The 26161-nt window shown below is 50.6% G+C and overlaps 1 protein-coding gene across 2 annotated transcripts in view; it reads left to right on the forward strand.

Annotated features, from left to right (window-relative positions):
• Positions 1 to 25917, forward strand: part of MRPS6 (mitochondrial ribosomal protein S6) — a 66860-nt gene extending 40943 nt beyond the window's left edge. Inside the window, exons 1-3 of one of the 2 annotated variants that reach the window (XR_004956852.1) lie at positions 17753 to 17812; positions 17927 to 18247; positions 25471 to 25582. Coding sequence is in view for 1 of the 2 variants with exons in the window: in XM_036243830.1 (XP_036099723.1) it covers positions 7452 to 7591; positions 25471 to 25660 (330 nt within the window). In the remaining variant the exon portion in view is untranslated. Of the gene's footprint in view, positions 1 to 7451; positions 7592 to 17752; positions 17813 to 17926; positions 18248 to 25470 lie in introns of those variants that run through there. The other variant, XM_036243830.1, reaches the window with a different exon arrangement.
• Positions 25918 to 26161: the final 244 nt, after the last annotated feature.

Below are 26161 nucleotides of genomic sequence, written 5' to 3' on the forward strand. Positions count from 1 at the left end.
ATAACTGCGTGTAAAAAAAACAAAACAAAAAAACAAATAGAATGCTCATCATATTACCTAGGGAAAAATAGTAACTTATTGCTGTATATTCAACCAGAATTTCTTTCGTGTGTGTGTGTACATAATTAACTTTTGTTGGGGAAAAAAATTGTAGCTTGACTCCATGTGCTGGTTCATCATGAAAGCATTTCACATCAGCATATAAGGCTCAACGTCCTGTGTTTTAATGGCTGCAGAGTACTTGTTCAGTCCGTGAAATTGTGTATTGAACCGGTTTTTTAATGACAACTCTGTTTCCATTTATTCGCTGTCCTAATAGCATTGTGGTGATATTTTCATAGCTAAATGCTTGTGCTAGGGGGGTGGCAGCCTTCAGAGTAAACTCCTGGAGGTGACTGGGATCGACGGTATACACGTTTGAAACCAGTATTTGTTGCTGCATCGCCCTCCAGAAAGGTTCCATTTCACCGTGTGGGGTGTGGGCGAGTGAACTGCAGCTGCAGTGTTCCAGTCAGCAGGTGGCCGTGAGTGAGAGAGGCCGGACTTCTGCCCACGAGCCACAGCCCATGTCGATTCCTCCCCCAGATTTCCTCCGAGCCTTCTTCCTGTCGTCCTGTCCTGCTGGTGGTCTGACCCACTGAGAGCACCCTAGCCCTCCTCGCGCCTCTGGAGAGATGCGGCCGGTGTCCTGCCGTCAGGGCTGGCTGACCCCTGCGGTCTCTGACCCCCAGTGGGGAGCAGCTGAGTCCCAGTCTCGGGCTGCCTGCGGCTCCAGGTTGATGGTCTCAGCTGCCCCTTATTCCCGCCCGACTCTGGATCTGTCTGCGGGTCTGGGTCACGCCGTTTCGGCCAGCAGGACTTCGCTTCACCCCTTGGCTGGCCGCCCTTTGGGACTTGAAGGACAGATTCCTCCAAATGATGGGTTCGTAAGGGTCAACCTGTCCTGACGCCACATGGTCGGTCTGCTCTTGAGAGGCCGTTCACTTGTCACTCCGTTCCCGGGTGTCAGGAGGTCCATGGCTCCCGTTTCACGAGATCTGTGCCGTTCCCGTCCCTGCTGCCGGCCCGGCCCGAACTGTCCTCACGGACGAGTGTGTAAAATGCCATGTTCAGGAGGTTTCCAGCGAAGACGCACTCTAGAGAGCTCCGTGGCTTTGACAGTCGGCGACCACTCGGTGTGTCTGAGCCGTGACTGTAAGGTGTTGAATGTTAATGGCACACCCCTTCCCCTGCTTCCGGTTCTGGGGCTTTCCCAGAGCACCCCGCGCCCCGGGTGCCTCCCTGCTCCCCGCCCCGCTCCCGCACGTGAAGCCTGGTGAGTCCTCGGCAGCAGAGGCTTCGGCTCTGTGCTTAGGGTGCTGGGGGTGATTCGTGGCAATGAGATGGAGCAGCTAAGTTCTCAAGTGTTCTCCACCTTTGACCTTCGGAAAACATAAAGCAGTTACTTTCCTAGTTATCCACACGTTAATGCGTGTGTAACAGTCCCTGTGAGTAAGGAATCATGTCTCAGTGTGCATTTATGTATTGTTGCTTTTCTTAGTGTGTTAGGCTTGTCCTTACTGAATTTTATTCTAACTTTTAAAATAACTTAATGTGCTTCATAATTTTTTAACCCCGATTTACCTGGAGAACCGCAACTCTTGGTTTAAGAGATCGTGGGGGCAAAAGGGGTTCTCGTCACGGGACCGTTTGATAGCACCACCGTGCAGCCGCGTGCAGAGGCGGGCCCTGCAGTGTCAGTAGGCACCGCACGGAGGCAGTTGGAGGTGGGTGCTGCCCACTCCCTCTGTCTGAGGTCACGGATCTTCCCTCCAAGCCTGTTCATTGAACTGTACTCAGAGATCTTATAAAAATTGCTTTCAGAATCCCAAGGTAGAATTTCTAGGGACATGCTCTGTTTGGAAATATAAATTCCAAGGAAATTTTTTAAAGGAGATAAACCTTGGAAATGAGATTTACAGACAATAGGAAAGTTTTTCAAATGTACATTTCACAGACCGTTTTCTGACCTGGCTTCGCTGCCTTAGATCCTGTCAGACCCTGGGAGCTGCATCTCTTTGCAGGGTGAGCAAGGGGGTGTCGGCAGAGGCTGTGCGCCATCATCTGTGGCTTGTGTGTGAGGTGTTTCCTGCTGGGCTGTGAGGATGTAGCGGTAGTTGGGTGCACCCAAGGGCCACTGGCTCTAAGCTGTCTTTGCCAGAGTCTAATTTACAAGATAATTATGTTGACAAGCTTCTCTTCTGGAATGAAAATATGTTTAGTTAGATTAGACGTTGGTCATTGACCGGTGGTGGTGTTTCTGGGACTCCCATGAACCCTCAGCTTAGATAACCTTACTGAATGGGGATTTTATTTGGGGTTAAGTAGAGATGTTTTTATTTTTCCCATCTCTCTGCTCTTGCCTTATTATAGAAACTTTGCCCATTAGAATCTCTGGAACCACAGTTTTCAAAAGGTGATCTGGGGAGCCTGGGCTCCCTTCCCAGGGACCCTCTCGGGGGCATCACAACAGCAGTCATGAGGAAACAGCTGGGCCTCGTATGAGTCCAGGTGACACCGCCAGGGCGTGGTCAGTGCACCTGCACTGTAGTTGCTTAAAAAGTGAATTTCATTTTAGAATGACTTGAGGATGAGCGATGCCAGAGTAGCACCGGCGTTTAACCTCGGCAGGGACTTCAGATGGAAGTCGGCAAGTCCCAGCTCCCACGTCGCTCCAGGGTCGCCCCTGTCTGCACTTGTAGCAGGGGTACGTGGGGTCAGCGCTCCACGGGCATCTGTGGGGCTGCACCTTTCCGAAAGGTGTTACGTCTTTACACAGGGAGGCTCATGTCTCTCTCATTTCTACCCTCTGATTCCCCTTGAACTCTTGGGGTCCAGTAAAACAATATGTTTGCGTAGTAACCCTCCAGACAGTTGAAGTTAGCTGCTGGGTTCCCCTCAGTCTTCCTTCATAGACAGCACCAGCAGCTCCAGTAATTAACAAGATCGGAGATAGGGTTTAATTTTGTACAGGGTGGGTTTTCTCTTTTAAAGTATAAGTTAGTGGATTCCTTTTGGATAGTGATTTGTTAGCAAATGGTTAGAACAGTGTAAGTTTAACGTTTATGTTTGTATGTATTTGAACTTGATGTTCTTAAAATACATGAAATATTTAGTTTCACTTTTATTAGATGAAATCTGGATTCTTTTCAACCTAATATTAGAATTAACAGCATTTTGATACTATATGAAATAAATAGAAAAACACTGGTATTGCAGTTAGCTTCAGTATTACAGTCCCTGCCCTGATGAAGAGCTATGCTGTTTATAAAAAGTGGCTCTGTGGGTGGCGGCCACTCGATGTGTCCCTTTCACATCGATGTTTCTCTCTCCTCCTCTCTCCTTCCCGCTCTATCTGAATAAAAAAAATGGAAGGATGTCCTCAGGTGAGGCTAAAAAAAAAAAAAAAAAAAAAAAAAAAGTGGCTCCAAGTTGTATCAGAGATCCAGGAAAACTTAGGGTTCCTCAAGAAAAATGTGGGAGTAAGCAAGCAAGAGACTCTCAGGGAGGTATAGTTGATGCCTTAATTTACTTTACAGCTGTTTCTAGTGCCTGCTCCATGACATGGACCGTTGTCAGACCTTGGGAACACAGTCGTGTCCAAGACACTATCCCTGGTCTTGACACTTACACCCCCGTGACAAAGGGCACTTACAGATCCCACAGTGCATGTGGCGGTGAACGGGAATGGCGCAGGGCGCAGGGCGCTTTGGGGCGAGGAGGTAGCAGGCGAGGTGCAGGCTTGACGTCTGAGAATGTGCGTGGAGGCTGTCCGTGCGGGGCTTGCAGAGACAGTGCGCGAGGAGACCGAGGCACCCCTTGATACGGGCTCCAGTCATCGGCGGGCGGTGAGGCCGGATCATCGTGAGTGAGTGGGGACCGGAGTCTAGTCCCCTCCTCTGGTCTCATTCATGTTTCCCTCACCTGGACCGTGGTGGAGGGAGGGGCCGCTCGCCCAGGCGGAGGAGGAGCCCCCAGCCGCAGCGAGAGCGAGCTGGAGGGGATGTTCTGGTTAAGTGAGGGTCACAGCGGTGAGGTCGCTTGCTCATTTGTAGCCCATAGGTTTTGCACTGGATGTGTTATTTTTGAAGCCTAAAATTTTTAGTTTACTGAGGAAAGTTGGAGTTGACGACCTGGGTTGAAGAGATCACGAGCTTGTTGGTGGGCTGGAGATCTTGTCCCTTCTGAAGGCTGGGTGACTGCAGGCAGCCGACGTTCGTCCGGCTGGTGCCCGTGTGTCTGCTCGGTGAGCCCTCCCGTGGGCTTCGCTGGCACTCAGTGGCCCAGGCACATGGTTTTATTTGGGCATGTTTTAGAATGAGTGGACGGAGGCCTGGCCAGCTGCCCTCGGCCCGTCCAGTGCGGAGCATGGTCTCTCCTGGGTGTGCGGGTCTGTGCCGGAGAGGGAGTGCCCGGCCCCAGCCGCTGGCTTCGCACAACCAGGTGCTGGGCGAGACTTGGCCCACGCGCCCTCATGTGCTGGCCCCCCACTTACAGTGACCCCTGTTTGCAGCAGAGCTCCCTGATAAACAGGAAGTAGTTTTTCCCCACCTTTATCTTTCCTTTTAAACTTTCGGGTAATTTGAAATGAAGAGCGAAATGGATATGTCTATTCAAGCAGTCTACAGTTTGACCTTGACATACCAAAGTCAAACATAATGTGTTTTGATAATTTTCCTAAGTTACATTCTTGTTAGTAGCTAATATCTCCTTTTTGAATAGAAGAAAATTCTTATTTCACAAGCTCTTACTTCATAAGAGGGCCTTCACATTTCATACTGTAAACACATGTGTCTGAATTTAGACAAGAGGTATTGAGATGTTCCTTTTTATTAAGGCAAACAAGATTAAAATGTATGATTTGGGTAGCTAATCAGAAGACTAGTAGTCATCAGTCAAAGTTTTGTTTTTTTAACTCTTTCTTTATTTGGATAGACTGTTCATCCACCTTATCACAAGTTAATTGATGTGATACTAGGTCAAGAAATAGCATTTTTAATGAAATGAAATATGACCCTGCTGTTAGTAACGAGGCTTCTGCAGAGAGATGGAGGTGCCTGTGGACAGAGACGTAGGAGCCCACGCCACACGGGAGTGTGTACCTGGCAGACGGCTGCCCGGACCTTCCTCGGGCAGTGCTACCGCGAAGAGGTTTTGCTCCCTATTTTTATTGTTTTTAGGAGATTTGTTTTATCATAAGGTTGGTTAAATATATAAACAATTTTTAGTAGGCATTTAAAAAATCCTTGGTGGGCTACAGTGTGCAGTGAAAGTACGAATTGTGTGCCTGCCCTAAACCAACACCAGTGCGGTCCGTGTTCAGCAGGGTTCCTCGAAGGGAAACTGATGGGCCAGCGCGTTTTCTGGACTTGGTGGAACACACACGTAAGCGGTTCTGCCGTTTTCTTCTCGTCGGAGCTAGAACGAGCCCTGGGGAGGTGCGTGTTCTTCGGCCCCCCTGCACGGCAGGCTCTGTGCCGCCCCCTTCCCTGCATCTGAGGAGCAGGTCCCTGTCCTCGCCCGGCTGCCCTCGCCGCCTCTCCTGACTGCTCGGTCACTGGTCCTCTTCCCTGGTCAGGCTCTTCCGCCGACCAGCTGCGCATGACCTCACCATCAGGGCCTCCCTCAGAGCCGGTTTCCAAATCTGGAACCTTCTCTCTTTCTAGCGAAGAGTCCGTATGTAACGATAAAACCTGGGCCGACTCGGGCACACAGTCAGCCACGCACCACCGTCGTCGCTGTTATTGGGAACCTCTTACATCTTACCCTTTGTCCTATGACTGGTTCTTGCTCCTTTCGCTGCTGACTCACTCGGGCTTTCTCTTTCCCAAAACTGTGCTCAAACTTACTCGCCTCTCAAGTTCTGGCACTTTCTCTTCATTGCTTTCAGACCTCTACCTCGGAAACCCCTGCAACCTGCCTTTAGCCCCATCTTGCTAAGTGGCCATGCTGCCCCCACATTGGCTTTTCCTGGTTTCCATCCGCTGCTCTGTCATTCTGTGATGAAACGCCTGGTTTTCTTCCAGCTGTCTGTACCTTTTCCATTTGCTTCTCTAGCTTTGAGTCCTCTTGTCCCGCCCAAATGTGTGTGCTCCCTGAGGCTCTGTTGGTGAGCTTTTCTTCTCATCCTGCACCCTCCTCAGTGGCTTCTTGCTCCTGGGGCTTCAGAGACCTTTCCGTGCAGGTGGCTGCTGAAGGTGTGATTTCACCTGCCCTGTGGTCCTGAGAGGCTCACCTAGAGCTGTGGGCGTTGCAAGCTCGGCGTGTCCTAAGCCATGTTCATCTTGGCTTGTCTTTGGCCAGTTTCTCCCGGGCCCTGCAGCTGTGAACAGCACCCTCTCAGTCACGTGTCTTGGTGCTGTCTCTTGTCCCCTTTGCTCTCTGTCCACATGTGCACTGGCTGGGGTCTGCCCTGCAGAGCCTCTTCCAAACATTGTTCTGTGTGTGCCTGTGCAGAGGGGTATCTGTGTTTAAAGTCTTTTATCTCTGGATGATGGATTTATGTTGTCTGGATTTATTTTGTAACAGGCGTTTGTTATTTATACACTTGTACCCAACCTGTGCTCTCACTTCTCAGCCCCCCCCCCCGTCCCCCCCGTCCCCCGTCCTGATGTCATCCCGTGGGACTGCTGACTGGTTCCTCAGTTCACCACGTCTTTGCTCCGTGACTCAGCGCCTGGGCCCTTTGCTCTCTGCATCCCCGTTGTCATTGTTTGGGGCTTCCCTCAGACAAGCCTGCAGGGGTGGAACCCCTCTCCTGGCCAAAGGTGCTTCCTCCGCCGGCGTCTGGTCCCTGTGTCCCTGGCTGAGTCCTGCCTTCTGGTCTCTTGCATGGGTTTTTGTGTGAATTCCTTCATTAGATTGTAAGCTCCATGAGGGCAGAGACGGGTCTTACTCATTCTTCCCCCTTTGGGTGAGTCTCCCAACTTTCCTCGGGGTGTGACTTCTCTTCCCAGTGGCTGTAGTTTTGGTGGGATGGGCAGTGTCTGCCAAGAGGATGCTCTTTCCCTGGAGTTTGAAGTTCGAACCATGGGGTGCAAGGACTGACAGTGATGGGCGCTGGTCCGCCCCGGCCAGCGTGCTCCGAAGACGCCCCTCGTTAGTTCCTGCCTCCCGGTTCCGGAGCTGCTCAGGTCCCTGGACTGCGAGCCTGGTTCTTCAGACTTTCCTTCGCACCTGTGAGCTATCGTGTATCTTTACAATATCTGTCAGTCTCTCTCTCTCTTTCTCTCTCTCTCTCCCCCCTTTGTAAAATTTTAAGATAGCCAAAGACAGTTTTTGTTGGTTTGACTGAAAGATTTCTCCCAGTAGAGCTGTTGTGGTTAGAACTGACCGGACTTGATCGTTCTAGTTCTCACACTGATTCTGATGTGTTCTTTCCTTCTTTTTAAAAACCCAAACCAAACGAACAGCCCGAGACTGCTGCTGCTCTGAAGCGGACAGTGGAGGCCCTGATGGACAGAGGCGCGGTCGTGAGGGACCTGGAGAGCCTGGGCCAGCGCGCGCTGCCCTACGCGATCTCGGCCCACAGCCAGCGGCACAGCAGAGGCGGGTGAGTGCGGGCCGCCGGCCGACAGGCGGCGCTGCTGAGTCCGGCTCAGACCGCGGCACAGGCGGCGGGCGCGGGCGGGGACCCGCCGGACGGGCACACTCGGCTGCACACGGGTCGTGCTGGGAGCGGCGGGCCAGGAGCTTTCGCTGGGGGGAAACTGTTTTATCTTCACCTGAGGATACTTCCCATTTGTCTTGTGATAGGATGGGCGGGGAGAGAGTGCAAGAGAGAGAGAGAGAAACATGGACCGAACCGCAACCGAGGCACGTGCCCTGGACCAGAAGCGAACCGGCCCTTGGACGGCCTGGTCCCTTGGGGCCTGGGGGGCCTCTGAGCGTGCAGGGGCGGGACAGCCTGGGGGGCCGCCCCGCCCTCCGCTGTCTCGCGGGATTCCCCTGGTGCAGAGCCGCGCCCTCCCACGCGTGGAGGATTCGCCCTGCAGTAACGGCTCCTCCGTGGAGACGTGGAGACGCTGAGACCAGTTCGCGAGCTGGTGTGAAGCGTCTCGCAGCCCGGACGGTGTCTGTGTGCCCTGGTCTCTGGCCTGGAGGGGGAGTCGCCCCGCTGCCGGGCGTCCTGGGCGTAGGGGTGGAGGAGGCGGCGGCCATGCGTGCAGCAGAGGGACCCCGGAGACCGCCGGCCGCCCCTGCTCCCGGACACTCGCTGCGTGCGCCCCCCACCCGCACTGCCCCGGGGCCTGTGGGCAGGCGCCCACGTGCGCTCTGGGCTGCTGTGGGCCCGGGGCCCGGGTCTCACCAAGGCCGGCCCCCCTCTGAGCCTCCTGCCCGCTGGGCACGGGCTGCGCTCCCTCCTCTGGTCGCCGCCCCTGCGTGGCCCGGCCTCCGCCTGGATGGCCCCTCCGAAGACAGGGCCCGAGGCGTCGCTAGGCAACAGGAGTGCACAGCGGCTGTTCCTCCCCACGGTCAGTAACAGTGAGGGATGGAGGCTGTGTGTATAACGTTACAAAACCTTAACGACAAAGGGGTTTGGCTCTAACAGCAAGACGCCGAGTCCTTTTGCTCAGAGAGCAGCACGTGTGGTCGGCCGGGGTTGGTGAGCCCGGCTCTCCCTGCAGCACCGAGCAGGGCAGCCGTCGTCCCCCTGTGCTCAGAGAGCAGCACGTGTGGTCGGCCAGGGGCGGTGAGCCCGGCTCTCCCTGCAGCACCGAGCGGGGCAGCCGTCGTCCCCCTGTGCTCAGAGAGCAGCACGTGTGGTCGGCCAGGGGCGGTGAGCCCGGCTCTCCGTGCAGCACCGAGCGGGGCAGCCGTCGTCCCCCTGTGCTCAGAGAGCAGCACGTGTGGTCGGCCAGGGGCGGTGAGCCCGGCTCTCCCTGCAGCACCGAGTGGGGCAGCCGTCGTCCCCCTGTGCTCAGAGAGCAGCACGTGTGGTCGGCCAGGGGCGGTGAGCCCGGCTCTCCCTGCAGCACTGAGCGGGGCAGCCGTCGTCCCCCTGTGCTCAGAGAGCAGCACGTGTGGTCGGCCAGGGGCGGTGAGCCCGGCTCTCCCTGCAGCACCGAGCGGGGCAGCCGTCGTCCCCCTGTGCTCAGAGAGCAGCACGTGTGGTCGGCCAGGGGCGGTGAGCCCGGCTCTCCCTGCAGCACCGAGCGGGGCAGCCGTCGTCCCCCTGTGCTCAGAGAGCAGCACGTGTGGTCGGCCAGGGGCGGTGAGCCCGGCTCTCCGTGCAGCACCGAGCGGGGCAGCCGTCGTCCCCCTGTGCTCAGAGAGCAGCACGTGTGGTCGGCCAGGGGCGGTGAGCCCGGCTCTCCCTGCAGCACCGAGTGGGGCAGCCGTCGTCCCCCTGTGCTCAGAGAGCAGCACGTGTGGTCGGCCAGGGGCGGTGAGCCCGGCTCTCCCTGCAGCACTGAGCGGGGCAGCCGTCGTCCCCCTGTGCTCAGAGAGCAGCACGTGTGGTCGGCCAGGGGCGGTGAGCCCGGCTCTCCCTGCAGCACCGAGTGGGGCAGCCGTCGTCCCCCTGTGCTCAGCTGTGTGCGGGTGCTTCCTTCACTCCTTCCCAGGGCGCCATGTGACCTCATGGAGGGTGGGTGGGGCCAGCATCCTAGAGTGGGCACCTCGCCCAGCGCTGGGCAGCGCGATGCTGCTGAGACCCCCGAGAAGCTGTGTGTTAGCGCGCCCAGGTTTCGGGCCTGTGGGTGCAGGCCATGCTGGCATTGGCTGGTCTGTTCTCTTTCACGGGTGGGACAGACTGGATGCTGGAAAAACACCTGGAGCAAAGCCAGAGCTAAGACAACACTAGCCGTCTGTCCTGGGTCCTGGGTCCTGACACGGCGCATGTCCCATGAGCTCCTGCTGCAGCCACTTCCTTCATTTTATTTAAGGATTTATTTCAGGCTCCTCAGCAGAGGAGAAGCAACATTCCTAAAGTGTGCTGTGTATGTGTGTTATATATAGACACAGAAGGGTGGTGCCCAGCCCCAGGCCAGGAGGTGCCTGTTTTAAGCCTGTTTTTCTGGGACTAATCAATGTCTGGCATTTTTGTTTAAGGTAATGTTTTCCAAAGTGGTTTCTGAAACGCTGGTTCTACAGATCTGCTCCCCCAGAACACATGTGTTCGTGCGATCAGTAGGTGTGGGAGCCCTCGGGACCCCGCCCTCCTGGAGCCGCAGCACACGTGTCCTTGGCTCTCCTTGAGCAGCCCTGGGCTGGGACGCGTTTCTGTCATCTTGATGGGCTACTGTTTGAATCCTAGGGCTGCTGTTTGGGTCTGGTTGGGTGCTTGGGAAGTTGGGGTCCAGATGGAGGCTTCCAGCTCACTCACCTGCTGTCTCCAGGCAGTGTCCGCAAACCACTGAGCGTGACTTGGAGCCCGGACTTCTCAGAAGGCCTGGGGTTGATCCTCGGCTCTGCGTGTGCTTTAGTCTCTTGGAGGTTCCCTAGATTTTCTCTCCTTTGTACCTTCACCATTCCCCTGGGCACCTTCTTCAGTTAGTGAGAAAGGCACGGTGTTGTGGAGCAAATGGGCATGTTCCTCAGAGTGTGAAGGGGGTGGTGCGACACCTGCAGCAAGAGCAGGGAGCAGATGCTCGCTGGACCCTGCTGAGGTCTGGGAGCAGTCGCCCAGCCAGATGGCCTGTGTCTCACTGCCCCGTGCACGCTAGTTCCAGGCTCCGGTCCCACTAGATGGGCCTAGACGGAGACCAGGTGATTTCCGGTGCAGGAGAGGGAACTGGAGACGGTGGGGTCCGCAGTTCAGTGCGGGGCCTGTCCTTGTCTGTAAAACATGCCTCAGGTCAGCTCTGCCCACCCCCAGGTCTGACCCTGCAGTGAGAAGGGCCCTGCCCGCCCCCAGGTCTGACCCTGCAGTGAGAAGGGCCCTGCTCCGCCCCCAGGTCTGACCCCGCAGTGAGCAGGGTGAGTGCAGTCAGGAGGCTTTTCTTTTCTGTTGGTCCCTTCTTCCTCCTGCTTTAAAATGTGAATAGGTGTGAACAGCAGAGACTTGCCGGACTGCATGTGAGATGGGTTTCTGTTTACTGTGTGCAGAGGGATAAAAATAGCTGGCTCCGTGGTGAACCAGTGGAATTTTACCGACTCGATCCCCAAATGCATCTGCAGCTGCTCGAAGAGGGTGCGCGTCTCCGAGGAGATCGGTGCCCCTGCGCCGTCCCCTGGCAGCCGGCACTGCCGTGGTCTTGTGCCTGGCGGTGTGACGACCGGGCCAGCATCCCAGCCCCCTCCTGAGTGTGGTCCTCCACGAGGAGCTGGCAGGGCAGGGCTGCGGTGGCCTCCAAGGTTCCCGGCTAGTGGCGGCACCCAGGGTCTGGAAGGTTCTGCAGCAGGGCAGTGGCCTTCAGGTGGACGCGGCCCAGCTCGTGGAAGCAGCAGCAGGGCTTTTCCGTGCCCAGCACCTTGGTCTCGGGAGAAACCCAGCGCCTCAGGCACTGAGTCCGCAAGGTCTGACCCACAGTCCAGGACCTGGCCACACCGTCTGTGTTCTGTCTTCAAAAGACAGGCTCCTAGACGCTTTGGCTTCAAATCCCTCCCCTCCCCCTCGCCCACCCTCATCCACTGCAAGCCACTGAGCTCCTCAGTGGAAATTTCCACTGTCTGCCGGAGGCAGGGGAGGCTGTGAGTGTGCCTGTGTGTGACAGACAAAGAATGTAACTCAGACTGAAGCACTTGCTCTGGGAAACTCGTAAATACAGGGGTACGGCAGACGAAATACAGAGCAAATACGACCTTCACATCTAGGAGCAAGGACACATTTCCTCCTCAGCCACTGCGGGTGGGGGTGGGGGTGGGGCTCGTGTGGGACCCAGGGGTCCTGGCGTCAGGGCCCCAGGGAAGAGACAGAGCAGCTTCCTCCTGAAACCGGCTATGGGTGGAGTGTCCCGGGTGCCTTTTCCAGGCTGGGCTGTCTGTCCTGGGGAAGCCATTTCTCTGGCCCCGCAGATCTGTGGTCTCGGTCATGGTCGTGGAGTGTGTGTCTTAAAACATGCACAGGTGGTGAATTATCATTTTGAAGCCCACTTGGCCAGGTTCTGCCTGGGAAGTAATTCGCTGTTCTCACTGCTGAGCACGGGAATCCGTGCTGAGAAATGCACCAGCGTCCAGGGCCTTCCTGTCCTTCCTCCTCTCCCAGGGTCAGTCATCCTTCTCCACTCGTGCAGGCTGGTGCTGCTTCGAAGCTCAGAGCTTTTTCATAGGAGAGGTGCCTGGTCCTGAAGCTGGTCCCGCCTTGAAGAGCATGGGAACCACACCCCTCGACGTGCCAGCTGTGTCCGAGGAGAACTGCTTGCACCGCCCTGCACCCTGTGCAGACCTGCCCGGTGCCGCTGAGCACACGGCCGAGGAGCCAGGTCTCTGCCTCCTGAGCTGGCTGGGGGCGGGGAGGACTAGCTAGCTGTTTGGAGAACTTGATTATTTCTGTTCCTTATTGGCATGTCAGCTTCAGGGTATGTGTAGGCAGTTGCAGTTAAGATTCTAAACGATTTCCGCTCGAGCAAGGAACTTACTGTGAGGATGGAGAGGAGAGAGTCCACATAGGGTATGACTTTTGGTCTTGTGTCTGGATTCTGCCTAGCCTCAGGGAGGCGGCGGAAACACTGTATTCCACCTGGTCTTGAACCCTTTCTCCTCCCCTTTCCCAGGGCCAGGGGGAAGGTGGGCAAAGGACTCTCAGGTTCCTCTGGAAACACTAAGCCCCCTTTAAGCCCTTTTTGGCCCCTCGAACAGCAGCTGATCTGGATCTCAGAATGTGTCTCCATGGCAACCTTCAGCAGCACGTGTAGGCAGTGGTGTCTAGGGGGTTCCAGTCACTTCTCCCACCTGTTTTTACAGGTCTGTGTGGCTCTGCTGTCCTGGGGGTGACACTGCAAGGGGTCATTGCCAGGCCTCACTTCATGAGTGAAAACGAGGTGCAGGGTTGCTCCCGTGTCTGGAGACGGTCTCATTGTGTGCCTCAGGCCATGTGCAGTTAGAAAGCCCAGCGGCTAGGAGCTGTCTGGCCGCCACCATTCCCAGCGTGCTGGGGGGGGGGGCGGGCAGGTGTCTGCCAGCACGGCACCTGTGGTTCTGCCCCGCAGTCTGGACGTCCGGGGGCGAGGCCCTTGTGCCTCCATCTGCAGCCTCCTCCGGAGGTTTGCCTAGAGCTGTCCCCTGACCAGTCCGGGCTCCTCCGGAGGTTTGCCTAGAGCTGTCCCCTGACCAGTCCGGGCTCCTGAGAGCAGTGGTGAGGACGAGCCTGCAGCTGGCAGCAGTGGGGAGCAGTGGGGACGGGCTGGCTTGGTGCGTGGAGAAGCCTGTGTGCTGGGGGCCCCGGGGCGGGCGGTTTGACCTGGCTGCTCACTTCTCTGGTGGGGAGACATGACGAGGCTCCCTGGACGGTGGGGGAGGAGCTGTCAGCGGGGGAGGCTACAGTAAGAGCTGCGTCTCCGAGCCATCGCCCCTTCTCTGCTGGTGGTGTTTCCTTTCTGCGGAAATTTCCATGGCGTGATGAGTGTGGTGGTTGAAGCGTCTTTGCCCACGTGAGCCCCAGGCACAGATGAGCAGGTGATAAGCATGAAACGACTGTCACAGCTGTGGTGGGGGCACAGACTGGTGTGCGTTTGGGCCATTGCTCTGCTGGGGTTTGCTTCAGAGGCGACAAAACTGCTGGAGGGAGGCGGGGCCGGCTGGAGGGCTGTGGTGGCGACGGGACTCCGCAGCCAGGCCCAGGCTTCCAGGCCTTCTGCAGGGACTTCTCTTCATCCCCGGGAAACCTCAGAATGCTGGCGGCTCGGTGGCCAGAGATGTGCTGACAGTGGGCTTGGGGCTGGGCCTGCCTCCCCCTCGTGACCCGGAGCAGCAGGCAGGGCCGCACACTTTGTCCACAGGGTCCATCCAGCCTCACTGTCTGGGATTCTGGACCCATCGCGCCCAGAGCTGTCTTGAGCTTCTTGTGTCCTGTAGGCAGAAGACCTGCTCTGTTGGAACACTGGCTGTGGTTACTCAGTAGCCGAGTGAGCTGGATGAACCATGACAAAGCTCAGCAGGCCTGAGTGGGAAGAACGTGAAAACTGCGAGAGTATAGTCGCTGGGGAGAGGGCCGCCAGACCCAAAGCAGCCCCCCAACTCCGCTCCCCTCCCTGGATGGCCACGCCGAGTCCCGTGTCCACTCCCCGCCCCCCGCAGGCTGCTGAGGAGGTGGGCGGGACTTGGGCCATCGGAGAGCTGAGAGTCGCTTCCTTTCCACTTGCCCAGCGAAGACGTTTCTGGAGTGTTTGGCTTCTAGTTTCCGTCCTTGGGTAGTTTCCATACCTTTTGCTCCTTATCACAAGGGACCCGGAGGCTTGGGGTGCACCCTTAGAGAGATTGGTGAGCGCCAGCGCGTAGGGAAGACTATTGGGGACGGCTGTCTGAGACTTGACGTGGGCTGTGGAGTTGGCACCTGTTCACACTTTCTCTCAGAGACATGTTTATACCCCGAAGCTCGCCTCCACGCATGCCCTGTGGTGTAGATGAATGGGAAACGGAAGGAAACAGTACTCGCTGGACCCTCCACACGGTGTCCGCGTGACTGTGGTACTAGGCCAGAGGCAGGGCGGGAGCCGCCGAGGGCTTCCGGAGCGGCCTGGAGACGTAGGGCTGGCGGCGGGGAGAGCCTGGGCCGCGGGTGCCCAGACGTGTCAGCCCCGCGGAGCACGGCCCTCCTTGTCGCCCTGTGGCGTGCATGGTATTTCACCAGCACGCCCCCGCGGGCGGCTGGCACGGGCTTCACATCTGGTAGGGAGAGGAGGGCTCTGCCGGAGGCCGGGCGGAGGCGAGGGGAGAGGCGGAGCGCAGGGCGGGCGCCTGTGTGTCCGGAGGACAGGGCCTGCTGTAGAGGGACGTGTGGGCTGTCGTCACGCAGGCGAGGGTGCAGCTTGCCCGTGCTGCTGGGAGGACGTTTGCTGAAACTGAAGGTGGGAACGTGTGGATGAAACGGGGGAAGGTGCTAGAGGCTGTGCCGAGCGGGAGTCCCCTGCCCTGGCCACCAGCAGCCGTAATTATTTGGGGATGGGAGTGGGCAAATGGCTGGGAGTGGGCAAGGGGAAGGCAGGTTAAGGTTTGATCACACTTTTCAGGCTCTATTTCAAGTCAAGTGTCGATAATTAAATGTTGAACAAATGAGCAGTTTCTAAGTTGGGTGATTGCAACCCTGGTGCTTGCCATGTCGAATCGAAGTAAGTGGAACTAACTGAACCTTGGACCATGCGGACAGGTTGGTGTGTGGCTTCCAGAGTCAGCTCATCCGTGAGACAACACAGAATGGAGTTCACACCATCTTGTTCCCTTTCTTGAGAAACCTGCTGTCTTGGTCAGCTGTGATCACTCCCTTGTCACCGCCACGCCCCGCCACCGCCACCACATCAAGTTGTTCACCAAATCCTGCCCATCAACTTCCTGCATACCATTTTTCAATCATTACAGAAATATAATTATACAGTTTAATAGGTTTCAAATGTGTGTGTACCACGAAATCACCAAAACAAATTGGTTACCCTCAAGTGTCCTCCTGCCTCTGTCGGTTCTTCCCTCCACTCGTCCCCAGTCCCTAACAACACTGGTCTTTCTGCCACTATAGACGAGTTCATATTTTCTAGAGTCTTACTTAGAGTCAGACAGTATATACTCTTTGACTCTAGTTTCTTTCAGTAAATTTATTATGAGATTTCTCAATAGTATGTATCAGTAGTTTCTTCTTATGCCTGAGTAGTTGGCCATTTATGGATATACCAGCTTGCTTATCAGTTTCCTTGACGATGATATTTATGTTGTTTGCAGTTTGGGATTAGAAGTAAAGCTGCTGTGAACATTCAAGTACAAGTTGTTTGTAGACACAGGCCTTAATTTTCCTGGGTAAATAGGGATGAAATGGCTTAATCATAATGGCAGGGATATGTTTAACTTTTTAAGACAATGCCAAACAGTTTCCTGAAGTGGTTGTATCATTCTGCATTCCCACCAGCAGTATTTTATATTTAGTTTCAAGATCTGATTATTTGTTGCTAGTATATATATTAATCTTGTGTCTTATAACTTTACTAAGCTCACTTAGTAGTTCTAGTATCTTTTCATGAAATCGGATTTTTTACGTACTCGATCGTGACATCTGCAAATGCAGTCTCGCTTCTCCTGACCAGTCTGGATGCCTTCTTCCCCTTCCTTGCGCTTGCCCGGGAGAACCTTCAGCACGGTGCCGAAGTGGCGAGAGCGGACTCCCGTTCGCTCCGTCTTAGGAGGGAGCATTCAGGCTTCCACCAGTGCGCATGTGGTTGTTGGAGGCTTCTCTCTCTCTCTCTCTCTCTTTCTCTCTCTCTCTCTCTCTTTTATTTATTGATTTTATTTTTATTTTTATTTTTTTGGTACGTGCCCCTAGCGGGAACCGAAGCGGGACTCTCTGGTCCGCAGGCCAATGCTCCAACCACTGAGCCAAACCTGCCAAGGTGGTTTTTTAAAAAAAATTAATTAATTTATTTTTGTTTCAGATGTTTCTACTCTCTCCCCCCCGCCCCGCCCCAGCCAACCTCCTCCCTATCCTGTGCCACCCACCCAAGCATTGTTGTCTCTGTCCATTGGTTACGATACATGCTTAGAAGTTCTTTATAAGACTGCAGAAGGTCCCTTTGGTAGTTTGCTGAGAGTTTTTATCAGGAACGCACATGGGATTTTGTTAAATGCTCATTTTTTGTCCTTCAAATGGTCACATGGTTTTTCTTTTTTAGTTTGTTAAATATAGTGATTTATACTGGTTTTTCCAAATGTTAAGCCAGTCTTGCGTCTTGAGCTACACCTTCTCCTTGGTCACGATGTACTGTCCTTTGTATATACTATAGTAGTCAAAGTGTAAAATTTTGTTTAGGATTTTTTTGTTAGGATCATGAAGATTTTTCTACTGCTCAGTCTCTTTAGAGGTATGTCACTTTCATTGATCCTTATAATGAACTAGTTTATGGTTTCATGATATTCTTATTTTTTTGTTTCCTTGTTCAGGGATTTTTGCTCTAACCTTTGTTATCTTCTTTTTTTGTCTTTCTTTGCATTTTTTTTTAAATCCTCACCGAGGACATTTTTTCATATTTTGTTCAGATAGAGTGGGAGGGAGAGGGAGAGAGAGAGAGAAACATCGATGTGAAAGGGACACATCGAGTGGCTGCCACCAGCACGACCCAACCAGGGCCGGGGACAAACTGCAACTGAGGTACATGCCCTTAGCGGGAACCGAACCCGGGTCTCTCTGGACCGCAGGCCAATGCTCTAACCGCTGAGCCAAACTGGCCAGAGCTTACTTTGCATTTAATTTGCTCTTCTTTTTCCCATTTCTTAGGTGGAAGTTGAGATCATTGATGCGAGGACCTTCTTGGCTCCTCACCTGGGTATTTAGTCTGTGAACTTCCTGCTAAGTACTGCTTTAGCGACATCCCCCAAATTTTGATAATTTGTTTTCATTTTCATTCAATTCAGAGTAGTTCATAGGTTATTTAGACATATACTTAGTTTTCCAAGTATTTGGGAATTTTCTCAACAGTTTTCTGTATGACTCGGCTCTCTTTAGATTTGCGTATACTGTTTCATCAGTCACTGAGAGGAATGTTAAGTCTCCTACTGTCGTGGGCTTGTTCATTTCGCTCTTCAGTTCTGTTCGTTTTACTTCCTGTGTGGTGGAGCTCTGTTTCCTGCTACACACATTTAGGGTGGTTGTGCCTTCCTGGTGAGCCGTAATTGTGCCGTTGTCCCTCCGCCCCAGGTAATTTTCCTTGCCCAAAGTCCACTGTATTACTATTCCTGTGGCCACTTGAGCTTGCTTTTGATTAGTGTTTTTGCATGAAACATGTTTTTCTGTCTCTTTATTCTTCATGAGTATTCAGCAGAATGACTGTCCATTAGGCTTGGCGAAGTGAACGGTCGCTTGGGAAGTTTTCTTACGGGTTTTGAACCCCCTTTGTGTGGATGAACAGAAATGCAGTCCTTTTCTCACGACTGCTTCCTTGCTGGGTTTCCACCTCGTCTGCTCTCTGAGGGTCTTCCTGTCATGTGACATGACCGCGTCCCGTGCTCCTGCGAGCTGCGGCCCCTCTGCAGGCTGCTGGGGTGCAGCAAGCAGGGCTTCGCGGGGACGCTGTGGAGCCAGACGGACAGGGAACAGATGCACACTGTCGGCGGTGATGAAGTGCTCAGAGAGGTAAAGCGTTGAGTGAGGGAGGTGGAGGGCAGGCTTGGGGGGGCACAGAGGGCCTCTGTGGCGAGGTGGCATTGGACAGGGGTGTGAGGGAAGTGAGGGATGAGCTCCTGGGAACACAAAGACCCAGGATGGGAACTGCTGGGCACAGGAGTGTGGCTCCAACATACTGAGGCGCAGAGGGGGGCAGTGGTGTCGGAGGTGACCCTGACAGTGGAACACTGCGGAGCTGGAAACCACTGTCCCCGGCAGCTCTGCCCTGCAGACCAGACCAGGGAGGCTGCACTCCGGAGCCGAGGGGCGCAGGGGAGCGCTCTGTACCTAGCTGAGCTGAAGAACTTGTTGGTCTTCTAAGGCCAGTGAACCGTATGAGTTGCCCATCTGTATTAGTCTCATCTGAGTAGATGCATGTTAAGTTCTTTCACCCAAGATTCAAGTAATTGCCTTTTTCCCCTAGTGTGCCCACAAGTTCAGAACCCCAGAATGAAGTGATAGGTGAGAAACTGGGGGCATTACTGGTTGATAGACTGGCCCTGACCACCGCGCCCACAGGACCCTCCTCTTGTGGGGAAGGTGTGTGGTGGCTGAAGGACTACAGCCTGACAAACTTGAGTTTCTGCACTGTTGTCAGAAGTCTGCCCTGCCCCTCAGCCAGGGCCTCACCCGTGTAGTCCTGCCCGCCTCTGCACCCTCAGTATGCTCCAGCCCAGATGGGGGCAGGTCCCAGGGACTGGGACTTGACCAACATGTGTCAAGTGTTCATGTGTGAAAGAGTTCGTGGCCTTACTGTGAGACTGTACACCTGCTTTTCCTGAGTGTGGCTGTTCTGTGGCCAGATTCGCTTCCTGCCTGGGTCTGATCTGGGCCATCCGGGCCTTTCTGAGCACAGGTGAGTCTTCATCCGGGCAGTTTCAGGGATTCCCTTGTCTCAGATTTGGTCTTGGAGAGAAGTCTTTTTTTCTCAGGTGCAAATGCAGAAAACAGGGAAACATAAGTTGTTTGCTAAAGTGAAAGATGTGAGCAGGGGCATTTCTTAAAATATGGTGTACATTTTCTTGGAATATTACGGGTAAAGAAGAGAAGAATTTGAACTAGAATTGATCATTTGGTAACTTCCATCCTACTTTTACGTTTGTGCATCCAGAAACAATTGCTTTTTATTGTCCTTGCTGCTCAGTGATGTTCTGTATCATTTTAGTTTTCTTTCTCCCCTTCACCCATTTCTCTCTGCACCCTTGCCTCTGGAAATCACCCATCTGTTCTATCTGTGAGCTTTTTTTTTTTTTTAAGATTCCATGTATAAAAAAAATTATACAATACTTCTCTTTCTCTGCTTGACTTGTTTCACTTAGTATAAGGCCCTTGAGGTCCATCCATGTTAGTGCAAATGGCAAGATTTCATTCTTTTTTATGGCTGAATAATATTTCATTGTATATATGTACCACATTTTCTTTGTTCAATCATCCATTGATTGACATTTAGGTTGTTTTCACTTCTTGGCTGTTGTAAATAATGCTGGAATGAACATGGGGGTGCATATATCTTTGAGTTAGTGTTTTTGTCATTTTTGGATAAATACCCAGAAAGAAGGAATCGATGGATTGTATGGTAATTCTATTTTTAATTGTTTGAGGAACTTTCATACTGTTTTCCAGAGTGACTGCGCCACTCTACAGTCCCGCCAACAGTGCCCAAGGTTCCCTTTCTCCGCATCCTCACTAACACTTGTCAGTTTTTGTCTTGTTGAGGACAGCCGTCCCAAGAGGCGTGAGGTGACCCCACACTGTGGTTTGGGTTTGCATTTCCCTGATGATTAATGGTGTTGAGTATCTTTTCGTTTACCTCTTGGAGGCACATGTGTCTTTGGAAATGTGTCTGTTCAGATCTTCTGCCTAATTTTTAATCAGATTGTTCTTTTTTTTTTGGCAGCTGTGTGATTTCCAAATATTTTCTCCCATTTGGTACATTTCCTTTTCATTGTGTTGATGGTTTCCTTTGCTGTGCAGAAGCTTTTTAGTTTGATGCAGTCCCACTTACTTTTTTTTGCTTTGGTTGTTCTTGGTGTCAGATTACAAAAATCATCGCAAGACTATGTCAAAGAGCTTATGCCTGTGTTTTCTTCTAGGAGTTTTATGGTTTCAGGTCTTACATTCAGATCTTTAATCTATTTTGAGTTAATTTTCATGTGTAATGTAAGATAGTGATTGAGTTTTATTCTTCTACATGGTGGCTGTCCTGTTTTCTCAGCTCCATTTATAGAAGAGACTGTCCTTTCTCCATTGTATGTACTTGGCTCCCTTGTCATAAATTAACTGGCCATATTCGTGTGGGTTTATTTCTGGGCTCTCTATTCAACTCCACTGATCTGTGTGTCTGCTTCTGTGCCAGTACCTTGCAGTTATAATTGCCGTAGCTTTGTGATAGAGTTCGAATCAGGGACGTGCTGTTTGCAGCGTTGTTCTTCTTTCTCCAGGCTGCTGGGCTATTTAGGGTTTATGTGGTTCTATATAAATGAAAAATGCCTCTGGGACTTTGATGGGTATAGCATCAAATCTGTAGATTGCCTCGGGTAGTATAGACATTTTAACAATATTGATTCTTCCAATGAGTATAGAATATCTTTCCATTTATTTGTGTCTTCAGTTTCTTTCATTAATGTTTTATATTTTGCAATATACAGATCTTTTACTTCCTTGGTTAAATTTATTTTTAGGTATTCTTTTTGATTTAATTGTAAATGGGATTTTATTTTTATTTTTCTTTCTGATAGTTTAGTATTGGTGTATAGAAATGCAACTGATTTTTATGTATTGATTTTTGTATTATTCCACTTGACTGAATTTATTAGTTCTAACAGTTTTTTGATGGAGGCTTTAGGGTTTTTTTGTATATAACATCACATCATCTTCAAATAGTGACAGTTTTACTTTGTCCTTTCCAGTTAGATGACTTTTGTTTTCATGCCTAATTGTTCCGGATTGTGCTTTTACAACTATGCTGCGTAAAAGTGGCAAGAGTGGGCGTTCTCGACTTGTTCTGATCTTAGAGGAGATGCTTCCAGTTTCATCCTTGAGTGTGATGTTAGCTGTGGCCTGGTCATATACGGCTTTTATCATGTTGATATTGAGGTGTGTTCCCTCTATACCACTTTGTGGAGGGTTTTATTATAAATGGATTTTGAGTTTTGTCAAATGCTTTTCCTGTATTTATTGAGATGTGCAGTATTACATTAATTGATTTGTGCACAGTGAACCACTCTGTCATCCCTGAAATAAACTCCACTTGATCATGGTGTATGATCCTTCTATTGTATTATTGAATTCAGTTTGCTAATAATTTGTTGATGCTTTTTGCATCTATGTTCATCAGGGATATTTGACCTGTAACTTTTTTTCATGAAGCATCCGTGTCTAGTTTTGGTATCAAGAATAAGCTGGGTTCATAAAATGAGTTCGAAAGAGTTCCTTTCTCTCTTTCGTTAGGAGAATCTGAGAAGGATTGACAGTCTTTGGATGTTGGGTAGAATTCGCCAGTGAAGCCATCTGGTCCTGGGCTTTGTCGGGAGGTTTTTGATGACTGATTCAGTCGTCTGGTAAACTGGTCTGTTTAGATTTTCAATTTCATCAGCCTTGGTAGGTTGTATATTTATAGGAATTTCTCTCTTTCTTCTAGGTTGTCCAGTTTGTTGGCTTATAATTGTTCTTAATTGTCTTTTATGATCCTTTGTATTTCTGTGGTATCAGTTGTAAATCTTCTCTTCATTTCTGATTTTACTTATTTGAATCCTCTTTTTTTTTTCTTGGTAAGTTAGCTGAAGACTCGTCAATTTCATTGATCTTTTAGTGAACCCACTCTTTCATTGGGCTTTTTAAATTGTCTTTTTAGTCTATTTCATTTATTTCTGCTCTCGTTATTTTTTTCTTTCTAACTTTGGGCTTCATTTGTTCTTTTTGTAGTTCTTTGGGTATAAAGTTAGGTTGTTTGTTAGACACTTTGTTTCTTGAGGTAGGGATTTATTGCTATGAACTTCCCTTTTAGAACTGCTTTTGTTGCATCTCACAAATTTTGCTATTTTACACAGGTATCCTCCATTTTTGAAAGTTTGCATTACATAACTTTGCTGTTACAGAAGACCTACATTAGTACCTGTTTTTGCTAACTGAAAGAAATCTAAAGAGGATTTTCACTTTTATGAAAAAGGCAAAAATCAAAGCTAGAATTTAGCATTTGTTTTGCAGTGAGCCATGACAGAGGCAGTGTGCTCTCCGAGGATGAGAGTGGCACTGCCAGGCTGTGGACTGTCTGTGAGCATCTGCACGTTGTTTTGATTTATTTTGTGTATCTGTTAGCAAGATGTGCCCTGAGGTATCAGAAAGGCCTAAGAGAGCTCGTAAGGGTGTTACACTTAGCATAAAACTGGATGTAATTAGAGTTTTGATTGTAATGAAATAAAAACATTGTAAATAAACATTGAATTTTGGATCTGGGAATGCTCAACATTTTTTTCTATATGAATTAGTCATAGTTGCGTCTTCACTTCACTTCACTTCAGCCTACGAAAGATTAGCCAAAACAGGCATGCTCTACTTCTGTGCAGCAAGGAAACCTGTATTCTGTTTCTCCTTGTCTCAAAGTATTTTTAAAATATGTTTTTATTGATTTTTTTAGAGAGAGAGATAGAAACATTGATCTGAGAGAGAAACATCAATTGGCTGCTTCCTGCACGCCCCCTACCGGGGATCGAGCCTGCAACCCGGGCATGTGCCCTGACTGGGAATTGAACTGGGACCTCTCAGTCCCCGGGATGCGCTCAATCTACTGAGCCACCCCAGCCGGGCTATCTCAAGGTATTTTTAAAGTTTTATTTCTCTTTTAATTTCTTCTTTGACCCTCAGTTGTTCAGTAGCACGTTGTTTAATTGCCACATATTTGTGGATTGTCCAGATTTTTTCATGTTATTAATTTCTAGTTTCATACCATTGTAGTCAGAAAAGATGCTTGATATTTTTTAATCTTTTAAAATGTATTAAGATTTGTTTTGTGGCTTAACAAATGATCCTGGAAAATATTCCATGTGCACTTGAGAAGAATGTGTACTTTGTTGCTTTTGGATGGAATGCCCTTTATATATCTGTTAAGTCCATCTAGTATAATGTGTCATTTAAGGCAGATGTTTCCATACTCTTTTTTTTTTTTTTTTTTTATCTGGATGTTTGATACATTGATGTAAGTGGGGTGTTAAAATCCCTTCTTATTATTGTGTTGCTGTCTAATTCTACCTTCAGGTCTTTGATTATTTGCTTTATATATTTAGGTGCTCCTATGTTAGGTGCATAAATGCTTACAAATGTTATATCCTCTTCGTGGATTAACCCTTTTGTTATTATGTAATGCCTTTTTTGTCTCTTACTAGTCTCTTCATTTTTAAGCCTATTTTTTTCCCCGATACAATTATAGCTATCCTAGCTTTTTAATTTTGGTTTCCATTTGCATGGAAAGTCTTTTTCCATCCTGTCCCTTTCAGTCTGTGGCCCTACATCTGAAGTGAGTCTGGTAGGCGGCACATAGATGGGTTTTATTTCTTTATCCGTTCAACTACTCTGTCTTTGAAGAACTTAGTCCATTTACATTTAAAGCAGTTATTGATGGCCATGTACTTACTGTCATTTTGTTGATTATCTACTGGATGGTTTTGTAGTTTCCCTTTGTTCTTTCTCTTTTTCTCTTCGTTTTTACTTTGATGATGACTACTTAGTGGTATGCTTATATCCCTTTCTCTCTTGTGTTTGTACTATAGGTTTTTGCTTTGTGGTTACAATGAGGCTTACATATTACAACTTACATCTATTACAGTCTGTTTTAAAGTGGTAACACCTTCAGTTGGATCCCATTCTACAGCTCAGCATTTTTACTCACCCCCACATTTCATGTCGCACTTCACATCTTTTACCTCGTACACCCCTTAACTACTTATCAAAGTCATAGTTATTGTCAATATTTTTATTTTAACCTTCTTATTAGCATTACAAGTGATGAATCCACTACCTTTATTATATTCCCACTTTTCCAATGAGAATTATTATTTAATATGTTTTCTTACTACTAATTAGTGCCCTTATCTTTCAGCCTCAAGAAGTCTCTTTCTTGTAAGGCTGGCTTAGTGGTGATGAATACCTGTCGCTTTTGCTTATCTGGGAAACTGTTTTTCCTTAATTCTGAATGATCACTTTGCCAAGGAGTCGTCGTCGTGAAAGAAGGAGAGAGAGACAGGCATAGACTTTGATGTATAAGAGAAACATCAGAGAGAGGGAGAGAGACAATAGACATCGATGTACAAGAGAAACATCAATTGGTATGTGCCCTGTCAAACCGCAACCTGTCAGTACACGGGACGGCACTGCAACCCACTGAGCCACGCCAGCCACGGCAGCCACGGCTGCTGTGGGGAGTATTCTTGGTTGGAAGCTTTCTTCCAGCACTTTCATGGCAAAATTTCTGCCTGAAAACTCTGCCCATCGTCTCATGGGGGTTCCCTTGTATAAAACAAGTTGATTTTTCTTGCTGCTTTTAATAATCTCTCCTTGCCTTTAACTTTGGATGTCTTAACCATACTGTGTCTGGTGTGGGTGTCTATGATTCCTCTCACTTGGAGCTCTGTGGGCTTCTTGGATCAGGATGTTTGTTTTCTCCCCAAGTTAGGGAAGTAACTTTTCAAGTAACTTTATTTTTGTCCTTGTTAGTTTTCGAATGTGCAGCATAGTCTTAGACACGTCCCAGGCCTGCCTTAATCTTTATTTGTGAAGAGGAGCTGATGGTCTTAGTGTGACTCTTAGGTGCATTAAGTTACTTCTAAAATCATTGGGGAAATTAGAAGACTACCTAATAAATGTTTTCACAAAAAACATCAACTAATGAGTTGTTGAAAACTTTGGTCTCGTTGAACAGCACATTCTGTTTTTGCGCCCATAATTCAACCATACTCAGGTACTTCCCGTGGTACGTAATGTCACAAGGCTTTTGTGCCGTCATCAAGTTCGTCAGGATTCAGATGTTCACAGCAGGGTGACGGGAAGGCACATGGGGCAGAGGGAGATGGGGCAGCTGGTCTGTATTACTGGGCAGGTGATGTCTTTATCTGCGGAGGAGGAGAATGACAGCATTGACCAAAATAGTGGCGGTGATGAATTTCAGAACGCAGCAATTCAACCTTTCTATTTTGTTGCAGGTATTTCTTGGTGGATTTTTATGCACCAGCAACAGCTGTTGAAAGCATAATGGAGCACTTGTCTCGAGATATCGATGTGATCCGACCCACTGTTGTGAAGCACCCTCTGACCCAGGAGGCGAAGGCGTGTGAAGGGCTTGCCCCGGTCCCGCTGGAAGAAAGACTGTACTCCACGAAGAAGAGGAAGTGAGCTTCGCAGTCCAGCCTGGTGGCCAGTGCTCTCGCGCTGCGCCGGGCTAACCGTGTGCCAGCCAGACCTTTGCATGAAGCCTGCAGGCGGCTCGGCCCCTGGCGTCTGCGTGGGAGGCGGGGTGGCCCCCGCCAGGTCCCCTTGCCCTGCAGCACTGACCCCGCTTCGGGCAACAACGCTGACAAACTACCTTGGATTGTGAGCTAGTCATTCAGACTGTGTAACCACGCAAAATAAAACGTCATTCAGACTCTAAACCGTGTTGTGTTGTATGAGTAACTTTTGGTCAGTAGTAAACATGATTTTTAAAAACTTGGGGAGGTGTTAGGTGTTCACCTGCCCGGCACAGAACACCACCCCAGGCCTTGAAGCCCCCGTCTGCTCACAGTGCTAGCAGGTTTTGGGGTGGTGACCAGCCCAAGGTCAGAGACAGGGAGGGGTGGGGTGGGGTGGAGGTGGGTGTGTCTTTCCCTTGACTGTTGCATTCTATAAAATCTGTAA

Source organism: Molossus molossus, unplaced genomic scaffold (genome assembly GCF_014108415.1).
Source record: "Molossus molossus isolate mMolMol1 unplaced genomic scaffold, mMolMol1.p scaffold_m16_p_5, whole genome shotgun sequence".
Lineage (NCBI taxonomy): Eukaryota > Metazoa > Chordata > Mammalia > Chiroptera > Molossidae > Molossus > Molossus molossus.